Source organism: Camelus dromedarius, chromosome 11 (genome assembly GCF_036321535.1).
Source record: "Camelus dromedarius isolate mCamDro1 chromosome 11, mCamDro1.pat, whole genome shotgun sequence".
In the NCBI taxonomy this organism is placed as follows: domain Eukaryota; kingdom Metazoa; phylum Chordata; class Mammalia; order Artiodactyla; family Camelidae; genus Camelus; species Camelus dromedarius.
This window is the reverse complement of record NC_087446.1, coordinates 28,047,954-28,063,165: the sequence shown is the minus strand read 5'-3', so window position 1 is coordinate 28,063,165 and position 15,212 is coordinate 28,047,954. Positions and strand designations below refer to the sequence as shown.

The window sequence follows — 15,212 nt, the reverse complement described above, 5'->3', positions numbered from 1 at the left end:
ATAGGGAATAGCATATCTCTATACACGAACATATATATGGCAAATACATGCAGTACCATGAAGGAATTAAAATAAATTTGTACCATTTTCTTCATCAGTTAAAAATATTTATATTGCATAATAACACACAGTAAATATTTATTTAATCAAAGTTTATGATATACATACATTAGGAGCTATTGAAGGAAACCATGGTTGTAAGTGGGGTAAGAGTGTGTCTGAGCAAATGTGCTAAATCCTTGTCTAATAAGAAAATAATTGATATTTAAAATTGATAAGTTAAACGAAAAGGGTACCAGCAAGAATATTAAAGTAAATATTAAAAGAAATCCATAATAGAGTTGAAAATATGACCTCCTGAGAGTGGAGCTTATACTGAAATGTGGGGTGGGGGACTGCTATATTCATTATTAGTTTACAGTAGTTTTGAGTATTTAAATGTGTCATTACTATAGTTTAAATGAATTACCCTGAAAAAAATTAATTATACATGTATATATGTGTGCATCAGCTATATATTTTAGTGGATTCCTTTTATACTCTTAAATTATACAACAGAGTTTAGTTAAATAAGCTAACATTGATCTATGAAGAGAAAATTATTTCTCTTAGCAAAAATACAATCAATTGATCAAAAACTTCAGTCCTGGGAGCACCTAACAGTCCAACCACTACTGAAATAGATGTATCAGATATATACACTAACAAATTTGAAATCCTACTAGAGTTTTGTGTCTTTTACACCCTCATACATTGCCTTCTTTTTTAAAATGTCAGTGATCTTTAGGAATACAACACGATAAATTCCCCAGTCTGAGTTTAGCAAAGCAACCTCCCTTTTAATAAGAAAAAGCAGCAGCAAGATAAGCAAATAGGATACATTAAAAAAGTGCTATCAGAAGGAAAGGAGGTTAAACCAACAAGACTCTAACTCTGTCTCAAGTTTCTAGGACATCTTTCAGGGAGGCTAAGATGCCAACTATCACCCTCTATGCTGAAAGAAATTTCTGGGCCTCATTGTCCTCATATGTGAAAGGAAAGAGTTTGAAGAGGTGATTTTCAATTTCTCCTTGAGCTTTAACTTTTTTACTATGGAATTTTCCTACACTTATCCAACACGTTCACCTTCATTCTTTCATTTGATTCTCAAACAACCCTTCAGAGTTGTCAGAGCAGGTGCATTATGGGTAGACTTAGGTTTATGATGGTTAAATGGCCTGTGTCAGCTCAAACAACTAGGAAGTTGCAAAAGGAAAACTCTAACTCACATTTATTTTTACCATATTTCTAAGGTTCTTCACTATGCTTCTATTTGCATAGATATGCTGATCAAAAAAATCATGATGATCAAAATATGTGTGCCTTATGTGTTTATCTATTCATTAACTCATTAAGTAAATAGTTTTTGAACACCTACCATATTCAAATCCCCATAGGCTTCTAAAATACTATTCTGTCATTAGAGAGACAATGTGAAAGCCACATCATTAAGCGTTAGCCTTCTTTTCTCCCTATTTGTAGAGTCAGATAAGATTGGGCAGAGTCTTGGATTAACTCTTATAACAGCTAGCATGACTCAGCTATTCTTATCACTGTCTTAATTTAAATTTATTGAACTTTCACTTAAGCAGTCCTAATGAAGAGCTTAAGTTCCCATCCTCCAGGAATCAGTAGTCAAAGAAGAGTAGACTGACTTGTTACTGGAAAAATCAAGACATAAAGATTATAGCAGTGGAAAACATCCTATGTCTTGGTCTGGAAACAATAATACCAAACCTGGCAAACATTGCAGATGGTCATTTTTATTTATATCATGTCTCTCAGGGTCCGTAAGATGTAATTGTTATCATATGCTCTCAAAATGAGAAGGGAGAGTTGAGAATGATTTCCAGATATCTGGTTTAAGAGACGGAATAAGATGATAATGTCACTCAAAAGCATAAAGTGACAAGAGCATTTAAAGGAAAGGGAGATAGTGAATTTCACTTTAGATACATGGCTCTGAGACATACAGAGCCTCTGAGACATATAGAGATAACAGGAGATTTCTAGAAAGCGGGTGTATGCTCACATTGGAGTGCAGGTTTTCTTCCAGACACGGAATTGGAAAAAGAGACTCAGGAGTCATCATGATAGAGAGGATTGTTAAAACCTTGGAATCGTTGAACAATCTTTTGAGATCTTAGACTCTCAAAGAGCTTCAAATGCTAGAAACCCCTTAAAAAGTGTTACAGGAAAGAGAGAGGTTCAGAACATAGATAGAAGTCAGAAAGAAAGAGAAGGGAAAGCTAGGAGAGAATGCAATCGAGAAACATTTAATTAAAGGAGAGGGTCAGCATTGCCAAGTCACAGGGCAAGTAGGCTGAACACCAAAAGACTTCAATAGATTAGTGAATATAAAAATCATTGCTTTTTTTTTTTTTTTTTTTTTTGCCTGCAATGTTGGGGAAGCAGAGAGATTAGCCACCCTATTTCAGTGGGTGAATCAATGGATGGACTGGTGAACAGGAAACGGAGACTGGAGGCAGCCAGTGCACGACTCTAATTTTCCAACAATGGACATGTAGCAACATTTGTGTAATAGAATTAAGAAATGTCTGAAACAAGTTTAGCTAAAAAAGAAAATTAAGAAATAAGAGAGTAGCTGTAGGGAGCTGTGCAGACTTGGAGATCATCTGTTGTTTATATCCTGAGGGTTTATGAAAAGAAGAAAGAGAAAAGGAAAATGCAGTAGAGAGAGGAGATCATTGTTATAACAAAAGCAAGTAACACTTGATTTCTTCTTAAAATATGATATAAGTGTACCAGGTGAGCTACTAAGAGATCATGTCTGAATTAGATCTTTGGCTATAAGAGCCCTCAAAATTAAAAGTATTTTCCAGTTGAGATGTAGGGCTAATACCACAGAAAGGCTAACATTTCCATAATTGTTTACAACAAACTAGGGCCACCCTTGTGAGACAGTCCAGTGCTATGTTATGGATGACAAAACTGTGTTGAGGAGAAAGGAAGTAGATGGTTCAGAAAAGGTTTTTTGAGTCAAATTCTCCCCCATTTTCACTGTGTCCTTTGATAATACTTATGTGAGCAGTGTCCAACAAGTCATATCAATACAACTTCCTTTCTCCAGAATCAGATAGATTTTGAAAAACACAATGATTACAATCAACAGGATAATATCTGAAAATGAGATTTTCCAAAATTTTGGGGTTTCCTTAAGAGGAATAACTTTTTTTTTCTCAAATACAAGATCTAGAAGACACATTATTCTAAATTGTGTTAAAATTTAAAAAAAGCAGTGCAACAGAATGCCCTGTAATGGACTAAATGCAAAACATCTGTTATAATGAGATGAAAAAAAAATCTCATTTGAATAATTATTTGAAATAAAGCTCTCAATACGAAATACAGATACAAAAATTATTTCTAGAAAACAAAGCATCATACCATGTTTAGTGCCAAAATCAGGTTTAGCTTCCCAGATTTCATTTTTTAATTTTTCAAATACATTTTCTCTTTTTCCATTAATCAAAAATATATCTAAATAGAATTCCAGCATCTGTTTTATATGAAAAATGAACAAAATATTTCCATATAAACAGAAGATACTGGTCTTTATTTCTTTTTACCATTTTTTTAAAAAAAAGATCATCTAGAGAAAATGCTTTAAAATCTTTTTGTTGCACTTGAAATCAAAACTGCTTTTAGTTTCTTCCTATTAGATCAGGTCTCCAGATCAGCATTACAATATCTTTGGGACTGTGAGCTCAGAGTGAAAACTGCACTGAATTTTTGTTATAGGTTCTTGAGATGAAGTCAGAATTTCCCGTGCTGAGCTGCCTAGGTACTGAGGTGCTGTGGTTGTTGGAGGGGTTAAAGTTGGAGCCATTGATGCATATATATTAGGGAGGATTCATAAAAACACGACAGTGGAGCCTGGGTCAGTCCATTACTATGACTGAGCTGTGACCAATAGAAAGGGACGAAGAAGCTCCAAGAAAACTGAGGTAAGCCGTCTCCTGAAGCTCTGTCAAAGTGGAAACAATAGATCAAAGGTGTTCATGGTGACCGGTCAGAGGAGGTTTTCTTTTTCTCCTAAGAGTCTTGACAGCATAAAATAAAAACAAATTGTTTTAGTCAAAGGGTTTTTTTTTTCTTTTTTCTTTTTTCCTCCTTAACTGATTTTAGCAAACTTCAGACCCAGACACAGGACTCAGCGATACATTCCTGGACAGCAAGGTAAACTATTTTACACTTTTCAAAACTCTTAAAGCTAAGAATTCGAAGTTATGATTCATCAGAGGAAGAATTACAGCTTCAATAACTAATGCAAATCCCTATTCTGAAAAAATAATGTTTTAATATGTCTCTGTTGGAAGATGACCAGAGCAGCATTCTGCAATCGCAAGAAATTCGACAGCTTGCAGATGCAGAAGTAGCCCTGCACTTGTCATTTCCCTTGATTTAGTGGCAAAATGGAAAGATCAGCATTTCATAGATGATGCTGATTTTATCTTTTCCACAAAGGAATCAATAAAATTTATTTCTTCCTTATTATCAAGTGTTGAACTAAATGTACATTGGTCAGGATGTTACTGTTACATAGATATATATATATATTTTTTCCTGTTAGTATAGTTCTTTGTTTCCATAAACTTGTTGATCCTCAGTGGGGAGGATTTATATCTTTTAAATGCATCGTACATGAATAAGTATTAACTTATGCTCTGCTAGTAGCCACATCGAAAATATGGAAGTCCACCTGAATGCTAAACATGCTCTTTGTTTTGTTTTGTTTCTTATCAACCATAGTAATGCCACAGCTGAATACACTACTTTTGTAAGTGTGATACACATCTATATCTACACCTATATCTGTATTTACGTTTATGTCTAGAGAGAGTTTCGTAATCCAGATTTCTTGGCTACACAACTTGATCCTGTACTTAGAACATTAGACGTCCTTCCCTGCACCCCAGAATAAAACTTACCTGAGAAGTTGAGCAACAGAGCAAGAGATTAATCACCCCGCTTTTCTTCGAATCTTAAAACCTTCCTTCACACACACACACACACACACACACACACACACACACACACACACACCGTTAAAATGTTCTTTGATCTCTCTGTTTCTTTGGTTCAAGGGCCAAAGAGCCTGGGAAAATCTCCTCCAGATGTTTTGCTCATTTAGGGGTAAAAGTAAAAGCATATGCCTACTTCTTAGGAACAACACAGACGCTAAATCTGAGTTACTGAAAGGTCACTTTTTTGTACTCATGTATTCAACTCTGGGTTTCAACTAACTTCCTTGAATTAAATAGCTTGAAGTGGAAAAGCACTTAAGAGTTCCCAAAAATTTGCTTTTTATTTCTCAGTTTTCATTGTGATTGGGTTAAAACCAGAAAGTTACAAGTTGGTGCGTCAGTTTCCGTGTTTGCAAAAATGCTTTGCATAGAGTGCCTACTATGGGGATTAGTTGATAACTGTGTATAAAATGCTAGCATGTCTTTACCTCCCCCACCCCACCAAGAAGCAATGTTTACCGATCATTTTGATGCATGTGATTATTTAAAGATTCAGTTCTTTAAACATCTAACAGTTGTATCCCTCATTCTAGGTACTATAATGGCAACCACAATCTGTTTCATCATCTGGGTGTTATTCATAACAGATACTGTATGGACTCGAAGTGTGAGACAGGTTTATGAGGGAAGTGATCCAGAGGACTGGACGGTGCATGACTTCGATTGTCCCAGGGAATGTTTCTGTCCCCCCAGTTTCCCTACTTCTTTGTACTGTGAAAATCGAGGTCTCAAAGAAATCCCTGCTATACCATCAAGGATCTGGTATCTTTATCTTGAAAACAACCTGATAGAAACCATTCCTGAGAAGCCATTCGAGAATGCCACCCAGCTGAGATGGATAAATCTAAACAAGAACAAAATAACCAACTATGGAATTGAAAAAGGAGCCCTGAGCCAACTAAAGAAGCTCCTTTTCTTATTTCTGGAAGACAATGAGCTAGAGGAGGTACCTTCTCCATTGCCAAGAAGTTTAGAACAACTGCAATTAGCTAGAAACAAGGTATCCAGAATTCCTCAAGGGACTTTCAGCAATCTAGAGAACCTGACCCTTCTTGACCTGCAGCACAATAAACTATTGGACAATGCCTTTCAAAGAGACACCTTCAAGGGACTCAAGAACCTCATGCAACTAAATATGGCTAAGAACGCCCTGAGGAATATGCCACCAAGATTACCAGCCAATACAATGCAGCTGTTTTTAGACAACAATTCCATAGAAGGAATACCAGAAAATTATTTTAATGTGATTCCTAAAGTGGCCTTCCTGAGACTCAACCACAACAAATTATCAGATGCTGGTCTCCCTTCAAGTGGTTTTAATGTATCATCAATTCTAGATCTTCAACTGTCTCACAACCAGCTCACAAAAGTCCCCCGAATCAGTGCTCACCTGCAGCACCTTCACCTCGATCATAACAAAATTAAAAGTAAGTAACCATCAGGGTGCGTCTTTGACTAAGATGCTCATGGTTATTCAGTTTATTCTCTCTCTTTAAGAATAGCAACACTGTTTGGTTTTTCTTCCCTAACTTTTGTACCCTGAGATTTTTTTTAGTGTATTTTCAAGTTTTGTCTGTTCACAGACAGTGTCAATGAACCAAGAAGTTCAGATCTTCAAACTGTAGATTGACAAGTGGACTTTAGTAATCTACAGAGGGATACTACCTATTGGAGAGACTCAATGTCTCTCTCTTCTTTTACTCTGAGGAGATTCTGATATTTTTGCTTCACTGAATAGACATACTGAAGAAGGTGCACCAGACACAAGCAACCTCATGAATAGTAGTAGAAGGAATACAATTTAGGAGGTATCAGAAAGGCACCTCTGTCCTAAAAACCATGATCACACTAATTAGAGTTTCCCGCTTCAGATCAGTGGGTGTCTCACCTTTAGAGTACACAGCTGAGTGGCTCCACCCTAGAGCTTCTGATTGAATAGGTCTGGTGGGATCCGAGATTTTTCATTTGTAACAAGTTCCCTAGGGATGCTGAGACTGCTGTTCTGGGGAGCATGCATTGGGAACCGATACTGTAGTTTAAGACTTTGCTCAATTAAAATTGAAACAAACGTCCCTGGCAGTTGGCAACTCCTTTGGACAAATGACAACCAGCAAGGTAGCATACCCACCCCTTTCCCTGAAAATAGCTTTTGATAAGAAAGAGAGAAATGAGTGCAAAGTGCCTTGGAGGCAGAGGTGCCACCAAGGGAAGAAGTGGTTATAGAAAGAAGAGGTTGGAGACGTTAAAGGCAAACTTGGCATCTTCACAATTATGCCTGAGACCAGACTGACCCTGGTGTAAAAGTGGACAATATCTCAGTCCAACCACAAGGGTGTTAGTACCAGCTGGAAGTTCTCCATGCATTCTCAACCCTAGCACGATCCCTTTAGGAAGATAATCTTGAGGCGATTCAGAACAACCTTATAAAATACATTCCTAAAGTGAGAATCTGTTGGATGGTTGATAGGAAAATAACACAGATAATTGTCAGAAGGCATTGCTGCCTGGTTATTACTCATTAGTTTTCTTTAAGCAAACAGTTACATAAACATGCCATTTATAAGAATAGACTATTTTTCCACTGGTTATTCAATTTTTCTTCAAACAGTATACTTAAGTATAAAATCCTGGAACTAAAGAGCAGGCTGCTACCACACCACTGAGTTTTCCATGGTGATGAGACACATTGTTTAATCTTATAGTTAAAGTAGAAGATGCAACGGAAAAAAAAAACGTTAATAGCTAGGTCTGTTTCACTGAAGCAAATAGTAGAACAGCCAGTATCAACCCATATAGATACAATTTTTTTTTCTAGAAGAAAAGTTCTGTGCTTCTACAGGTGGATTCCTTATCTGACAACAAAAGTCCCACTGACATTTGATGTAAGAAGTTAATTTAAAGTGATTCCACATAGAGCCCTGTTTGTGAATTGGGGATTCCCCTGGGGATTTGAGACAGGGTATTCAGGGGTGAGGGAGCAACATTCAACACACAATTGGGCACCTATGCTTGGCATTTACAGAGTTATACAAAGAGGACTCTGTTCTTCCACTCACTCTTTAGAGAGTTTTTTCAGAGTGTTTTCTCATATATTTCTATTTTTCAATTGTCCTCATCCCTCATTGTGCATCAGAATTACCTGGACAGCTTATAAAACCCAGGTTTCTGGGCTCTAGCCTCCTCCTTTTTCTGAAAAAAAGAGAAACTGAGGCTCAACTAGGTGAGGCTGTTTTCCCAAGGACAGAGGATAAACATAATAGCCAGGATCTGAGCCCAAGATTTCCCATTTTAGGTGTTTTTTCCCACTCCTACATTATAATCATAGCACATTTCTCTTCAATCCCCGAAATACAAGATTTAAGATAAATTTCTATAAATAGAGGTAAGAAACATTTTAATAGCAACTACATCAACAAAGAGAAATTGATTGACTTGCTTCTTAATGTAGATATCAGGGATGGTCATTCTATATTCCAAGAAAATAAACGTAAAAGAAGAATTTTTCTGGCAAGAATTATTGGCTCACCAATGTATCATACTGTGTTAAACTAACTGTTAAAGTACTTAGTTCTTTTTACCACATAATCTACTCTAGCTGTTAATAAAGTGGTTTCCAAGAAATGTATCTTTTATATGAAGAGTTCTCAGAATTTATAGGACAGTGAAATTTTCTTATGCAAAACGATTTCTTCTGAACATTTTAGGGGACTTAAAATTTGGCAAAAAACGTTATCTATTCAAAAGAGTTCCTTCTTGGTAACTCTTCTCAGAAACATTATAAATAACTTATGAAAATATAATTTAATTTAAAACACTTGTTTTTACATTCTGTTCATTCAGACATGCGTGGATGGTGACAGGGCTAAGGAAATGACCTATCCAAAGGGACGTAATCTCTCCAGCAGGCAAGGAAAACTGTAGAGCAGGAAATGGACTAGGCAGCTGAACCCGGTGCACACCCCCTTACCTGTCTGAACCACTGTTCAGCAATGCTCATCTGGGGAGCATAATAATATTGCCTGATAAGGGCTGTGTGATGATAAAGTGATTATGTGAAGAAATATAACTTGATGAACACAGATCTGTTACACAAATCCAAGTCATTATTTTTAGCAAGTTGAATTCACAAAATGGCATAAGAATAGAGCAAAGCACCCTCACTGTAAGTATAAAGTCCTTCAAAATGAGTCAGTATGCACCAACGGGACACAAAGGAAAGCCACTGCCAAAGTTAGGTGGGCCTTATCTTCTAAGGGACCATCTCTCGCTCAAAACAGTTTCAAAATAGGATTTAAAGGGAGTACATGGAATCATGGTTGAGATCAGCTATTGTGCACACTTCTCAGAATTTTGCTGGCTTAACAGTCTTCTCTCCTGAATGTTCCTAAATCTCAGTACAGACGTCGATGCCAAGGGCTCTGCTCCAAGGCAGGTGCATGATTTCTCACATCCTAACCCTGTGAAAAGGCTGACGAGGTATTTCCTGGCTTGAATTTTTGTAATTCAATTCTTGGCAAATGTTTCCTTTCCAATTATATGCACTTAAGTATGGCAATTCAAGGTTGTTTTCTGCAAGTACCACATATATAAAGTTATATTAACTATACATTTAAAAAACCTTGTCATGTACTATTAGTTTGAGTGTTTGCATTTTTAAGGTAATTTTCAAGCACTTTCTCTAGTAATAGACCGATTTTCTACTTTCGCATCCATCAATCCACCCATCCACCTACCCATTCTTTTGCTACCAGCTCTGAACCATTGCCTCTGACTCTAATGCCCAAATACCACCTTCCTCATTCTATAATAAACTAATCATGCCATAGCTACCTTGCCAAGGGTAGAAAACAAGTGATATATCTTACACATCTCTGTTTCCATCACAACTTTTAACAGTATGTCTTTTCTAATGCTCTGTATTAAGAATAACAATATATAGACTGGGATGACTAGACATTTTTTCAGGGTTACTTTCATTAAACAGATATGCATAACTTCCAACTTGCAAAGAAAGCGTTTGTTTCTCTTTAACTTTCACAGACAAGGCCACGAGGCCCTCCATCAGACTGTTGTCATAGCTTCTTGGTCTCCCCACCCGCAGTCTCTTGTGTTCCATTCATTCATTCGTGCTATCTTTGTCTCCGCAGACGTTAACGTCTCTGTAATATGTCCTGCCCTTCCTACCACACTGCCTGCAGAACAAGATTCCTTCAGTTACGGACCTCATCTTCGCTACCTCCGTCTGGATGGAAATGAAATCAAACCACCAATCCCCACGGATTTAATGACCTGCTTCAGGCTCCTTCAGGCTGTCATTATTTAAACATGTCGTCAACAATCTTAAGTTGATTTAATGAGCTAATAGTTCTGACATGAAATGACATGGTTACCATTCATAGGTTTAAGATAAAAATCACATTTCTAATGGTTTGTGGCCACCATTTTTATTTGTGTAGCTTATTTTTTTCTATTCAAAGTTGCTTTTGCCAATGATATGTAGCACAGCCTGCTTTTCTTTGATTAATAAAACAGACACAGAGTTAAGATAGTTTATCAACTCAAAGATAGTTTCTTTTTGTCTTTTTCACAGCTTACTAACACCAAGTAACGCAAATACACTGTTATGGGATAGAAAGCACATATTTGTCTGCAAACGTTCAAAATTACTTATGCAGATACTATATTTACAGTATAAACACAGTACTCTAACAGGAGGTAGAAATTTCTAGAGAAAATGGAAAAAGGAGACATTTCTTTATCATAGCTATTAAGGAATAATTAAATTCAGATTGTTAAGTAGCTTGTGTAAGTGTAAGTTTGCCATTTAGTCAAGAATGGGTATGAAATGCATTGAATATTATATAAGAAAGTTCTAGTCATTTAATACTAAATAACAGAGCAACAGTCATTTTGAGTTCACAACTTCTTACAGCTGCTGTTCTTAGATATTGTACAATATACTGTAGCAATTAAACAAGTCCTAGGTTTTACATTTATTATAACACATTTCTGACAGAATCTTAGTGTTTTAACACTTGAAATCCACTTGAATTGCAAATTGTTCAGTTCTTATATTTGCCAGTGTTTTCTGGACTTTTTAAATAAAAAGAGTGAATGCTTTCTAACAAAACAGAAGTAAAATATTTATTTCAGGAGGCTGATTCACAAGCTTTGTTAAGAATAAATTTTTAATAAAAAGTGTCATAGTAACAATTATTTCCATTTTTCCAGCATGAATATATTAAGATATGTTTTTCTTCTACCCATTTTTCCTTTTTGACCCAGCAAACATAAGAAAAAATTATTTTCTAATCACTTGACATACCATACCTGTTTTTCATGAGTTAAAAAAATTAGGATCTTGCTAAAAAATCATGATTTTGTTAAGTACAAAGTGTAGTTTTCTTACACTTCTAATTTTGTTAGATACATGTTATTAACAATTAATATTCCATATAGATTAACACATTCATTTATATATATTTCTAGACAGTATTCTGAAAAAGCCTATAAAATAGGATATACTTTGTAGAAATATAAAAAGGTTCATATACGTTTGTGAAACACCACATTAATGAAAGTTCAACATGTTACTTTAATCCAAGGCTTCTCAGAAACTTAATGTGTTATTCTGTTACGTGAATTCCCAAGAAGAAAACATAAAGTGCAGTGTTGACTGTGTATTTTCATACCAAAAGGTATTTGGGGGTGGGAGGAAAGAACCAATGAACATACATTGAACAGTTTTTTAATACTGGCTGAAGGCAAAAAACCAAGTTAGTTGACATTAAAAAGAATAATTTTAAAAGACTTCAAAGCATATACAGAAAATTATATCATATAAAATTATTCCATAAAAATACCGGTAACCAGGTGTCATTAGGCTAGAATAAAAGAATCTGCTGAGAGAAACATAATAGCTTGAAATATCTGAAAACTTGCCATGTGAAAAAGGGGATAACACATGTTCCAGGAGGCTCCAAAATGAAGAGCAAGCAGAACATATGGGTGAAATTTACAAGTAACCATATTTCAGCTCTAGCTAAGGAAGAATTTTCTGATAGTTGATCAAAGTCGTTTAGCAATGGAAGTAGCTTTTCTTGAGGTAGAGTTTCCTACCACCAGAAATGTTCAGACAGAGATGATTCAAGAGAAAGGATATAGTGCAGGGAATTATACCCATTATCTTGTAATAACCTATAATGAAATATAATCTGCAAAAATACCAAATCAGTATGCTGTACACTTGAAACTAATATAAATTGTAAATCAACTGTACTTCAATCTAAAATAAAAGAGAGAATGGATATAAAAAGAATCCCTGATATGAAAGCAAAATTGTAAAATATTCCTATTAGACCTTTCAACTCGAAGGATTTTCATCCATCCTTCCTTCTTTCTTTTCTTCCTTCCTCCTTGTCTTTTTTTCATTTATTTTATAAGATATATATCGAGTGCCACGTATATATATAGCAACTGTACTACACACTGGGAATGTTATAGTGTGCACAATTTATATGAAACATCAATTTACTGAATAATCACAAAAATATGTAAAGTTTCATCTGTGATAAGTGCTATTAACAGAGAGCTGCATGGTGCAAAGGAATATGAAAGGATTCCCTAAAGAAATAATGATTAAGGAAACACATAAAAGATGAGAAGTATTTAACAACACACGGTAAGAGGGAAGAATATTCTAGGTAACATTTAAAGACTTTACGGTCTCTAGGAACAATTTGGAAGTTACTGAAGAGGTTTTAAGTCATAAGAGAATATGTTCACTGAGAGGTAATCATGTAGTGGTAGACAACATTAACACTGAAGCTAAAACATTGCTGCTTTCAAATACCAGCATCACTGTTCTGTGGTCCTGGGCAGGATCTTTAAATTTCTGTGCCTCAGTTTGTTCTAACCTGTAAAATGAGGACGAGTGGTAGCACCTAAATTATGGTGAGAATTAAGTGAGTTAGAACAATGTAAAGTGTCTTGAATAGTGCAGGATACATGGCATAGTAAGCATTAAGTAAGTGTTTGTTATTACCATTGGGGCCATATGTATACAATATAAATAGAGATATGTACTAGATATATATAGATATGTGCATACATACACGTTTGCAAAAGTTTCTTCTCGATGCAGTGAGTGAAACAATTTGGAGGGGATCAAGACTAGTTGTGAGAAGATCAGTTAGGATTTTAATATAAATTAGCAAAAGGAAAGGTATTTTGAAGTATAACATCACTGATTATGGTGGTAGAAACAGAAGTGGACAAAGGTGAGGGAATCAGGAGGTAAAACCATCTGAATTTGATGGTCGATTGGACAGGTGGAAATGAGAGCAAGGAGGTGTGAAGGACTCTGTGTGCATAATTGAATAGATGGAGGTACATTTTCCACAGGGAATGTGTCTAGAGGAGAAGATCATGAGTTTGTTTTTAGACATGGTTAGCTTGAAATTATTTTGATTTATCCAAGAGGAGATGTCATGTAAGTGGTTGAATGATGACTATGAGAGGCCTGGATAGATATGTAAACATAGAGGTGAAATTTTCTAAATTTTATTAACATTTCCAATAATTCTGGAAGAATTCTGCATTTAAATATTCATGGTCCCATGAGGTAAGACTGAGTCAGGAACAGAGCATGCATTAGGAGAATGAACACATAATTCTAAGTATTAACATACAAAGCTGTGAGGAATCAAATGAGCTTTCTACTAGCAATTCTTTTTATTTTTTAATTTTTTAAAATATCCACACAAAATTACTAGACTGTCCTTACGATTCACAAATAATCTGCTGTTCCATTTTTTGATGTATACATTGTGACTACTAAAACAAAATCAAGAAAAATTGTGAGGGTATAAACTGAAGCCATTTTTAAAATGATGGGATTATAATAAATGCTCAAGCTCTCATTTACAGCCCTAACGAAAACACCGAACAAGACAAAACAACATTATCCATGATCTCTCCATGTAAATATCATGAACTTATAGCCAAAAAGAAAAAAGGCAGTATCCAATGATATTTTCAAATGATAATGTTTAGAAAAATAAAAATGGACTTATGCTGGCTGTGATGGTAGAAATTCTGTAACAGAATTGTTTTATTTGGTTCCCCCCTCACAAAAAGACAAAAAACCAAAAACCTAGAACAACTGATATGGTGAAAAGAAATTCCCAGATGACATCTTTGAAAAAACTGGTGTCAATCCAATTAATTCCCCAAAATGACTGAACGTAAATGTGTGTGTAGATACTGATAGATAGATAATAGACAGAAAGATAGATAGACAGACAGACAGAGAAATATATATAGATGTTTAAAGTGTTCTAAAGACCATGCATTGGCAAGGAGGAGTGTAAATTTTATTGGTTAAAGTTAGGAGTATATATCATATATAAAGTTAACCACAATATATAGGTAAAGAATGCATAACTGTCAAAAAAATAGAAGGAAAAATAGGATGACAAAAGGTATTTGTTGAGTCCAAGAAACAGCAAGAAGAGAAAGTTTAAAAAAAGGACAAGTAGAAAGCATGTAATAGTGCATTTGAAGCCATGTATATTGATAATTACATGGTACAGCTGTTGGGAACTTGTGTTTTGGAGAAAAAAGATTGAGTTTCATATCCTGCCTGTGCCACTTACTAACTCTTTGATCTTTAGAAAATGTCTTAACAGTTCTAAGCATTGGATCTCATCTGCAAAATGGGGAACAATATCAACTATCTTACGCTTTTGCTATGAGGGTAAGAGAAAGAACAGATGTGCAGTTCTTGTCACCTGACACATAGAAAGTACCCAATAACTGATGAGTAGAAGTATCATTAGCAGACACAGCAATACACAAAATTGCACACAATTTCTCTAAACAAGACCATTTTACAAATAAGGAACTAAGAAGAATGATTGAGCGGATCCAAGCTACAGGTTTTAAGTTTTGATGCGATGACAGGGAATAGTCCAATGGCATTGAGAGTTAAGGAATGAGGCCAGTGAACCGTGAGATTGAAGTTGGATAGCGAAGGAAATAAAATCAGGATGGATAGGTAAATTGGGAGGAAAAGACTGAAACAGAGTTTGAGGGGAATTTCAGAATACACGACCTGGAAGAAAA

The 15,212-nt window shown here is 35.4% G+C and overlaps 1 protein-coding gene and 1 long non-coding RNA gene across 4 annotated transcripts in view; one reads left to right on the top strand and one right to left on the bottom strand.

Moving 5' to 3' along the window:
• LOC105092215 (uncharacterized) overlaps positions 1 to 15,212 on the bottom strand; it is a 447,960-nt gene that overhangs the window by 172,701 nt on the left and 260,047 nt on the right. The gene's annotated exons all lie outside the window — the stretch shown is intronic.
• KERA (keratocan) lies at positions 3,773 to 11,217 on the top strand. 3 transcript variants are annotated; one of them, XM_010983864.3, is made up of 4 exons: positions 3,773 to 4,007; positions 4,189 to 4,239; positions 5,621 to 6,514; positions 10,235 to 11,217. In XM_010983864.3, exons 3-4 carry the CDS (start codon positions 5,629 to 5,631, stop codon positions 10,408 to 10,410), a joined length of 1,062 nt encoding a protein of 353 aa, XP_010982166.1. In that variant the 5' UTR covers positions 3,773 to 4,007; positions 4,189 to 4,239; positions 5,621 to 5,628; the 3' UTR covers positions 10,411 to 11,217. The 3 variants fall into 3 exon arrangements, with proteins under 3 accessions (XP_010982166.1, XP_010982167.1, XP_010982164.1); XM_010983865.3 differs by lacking the exon at positions 4,189 to 4,239; XM_010983862.3 differs by having other exon boundaries at positions 3,773 to 4,239.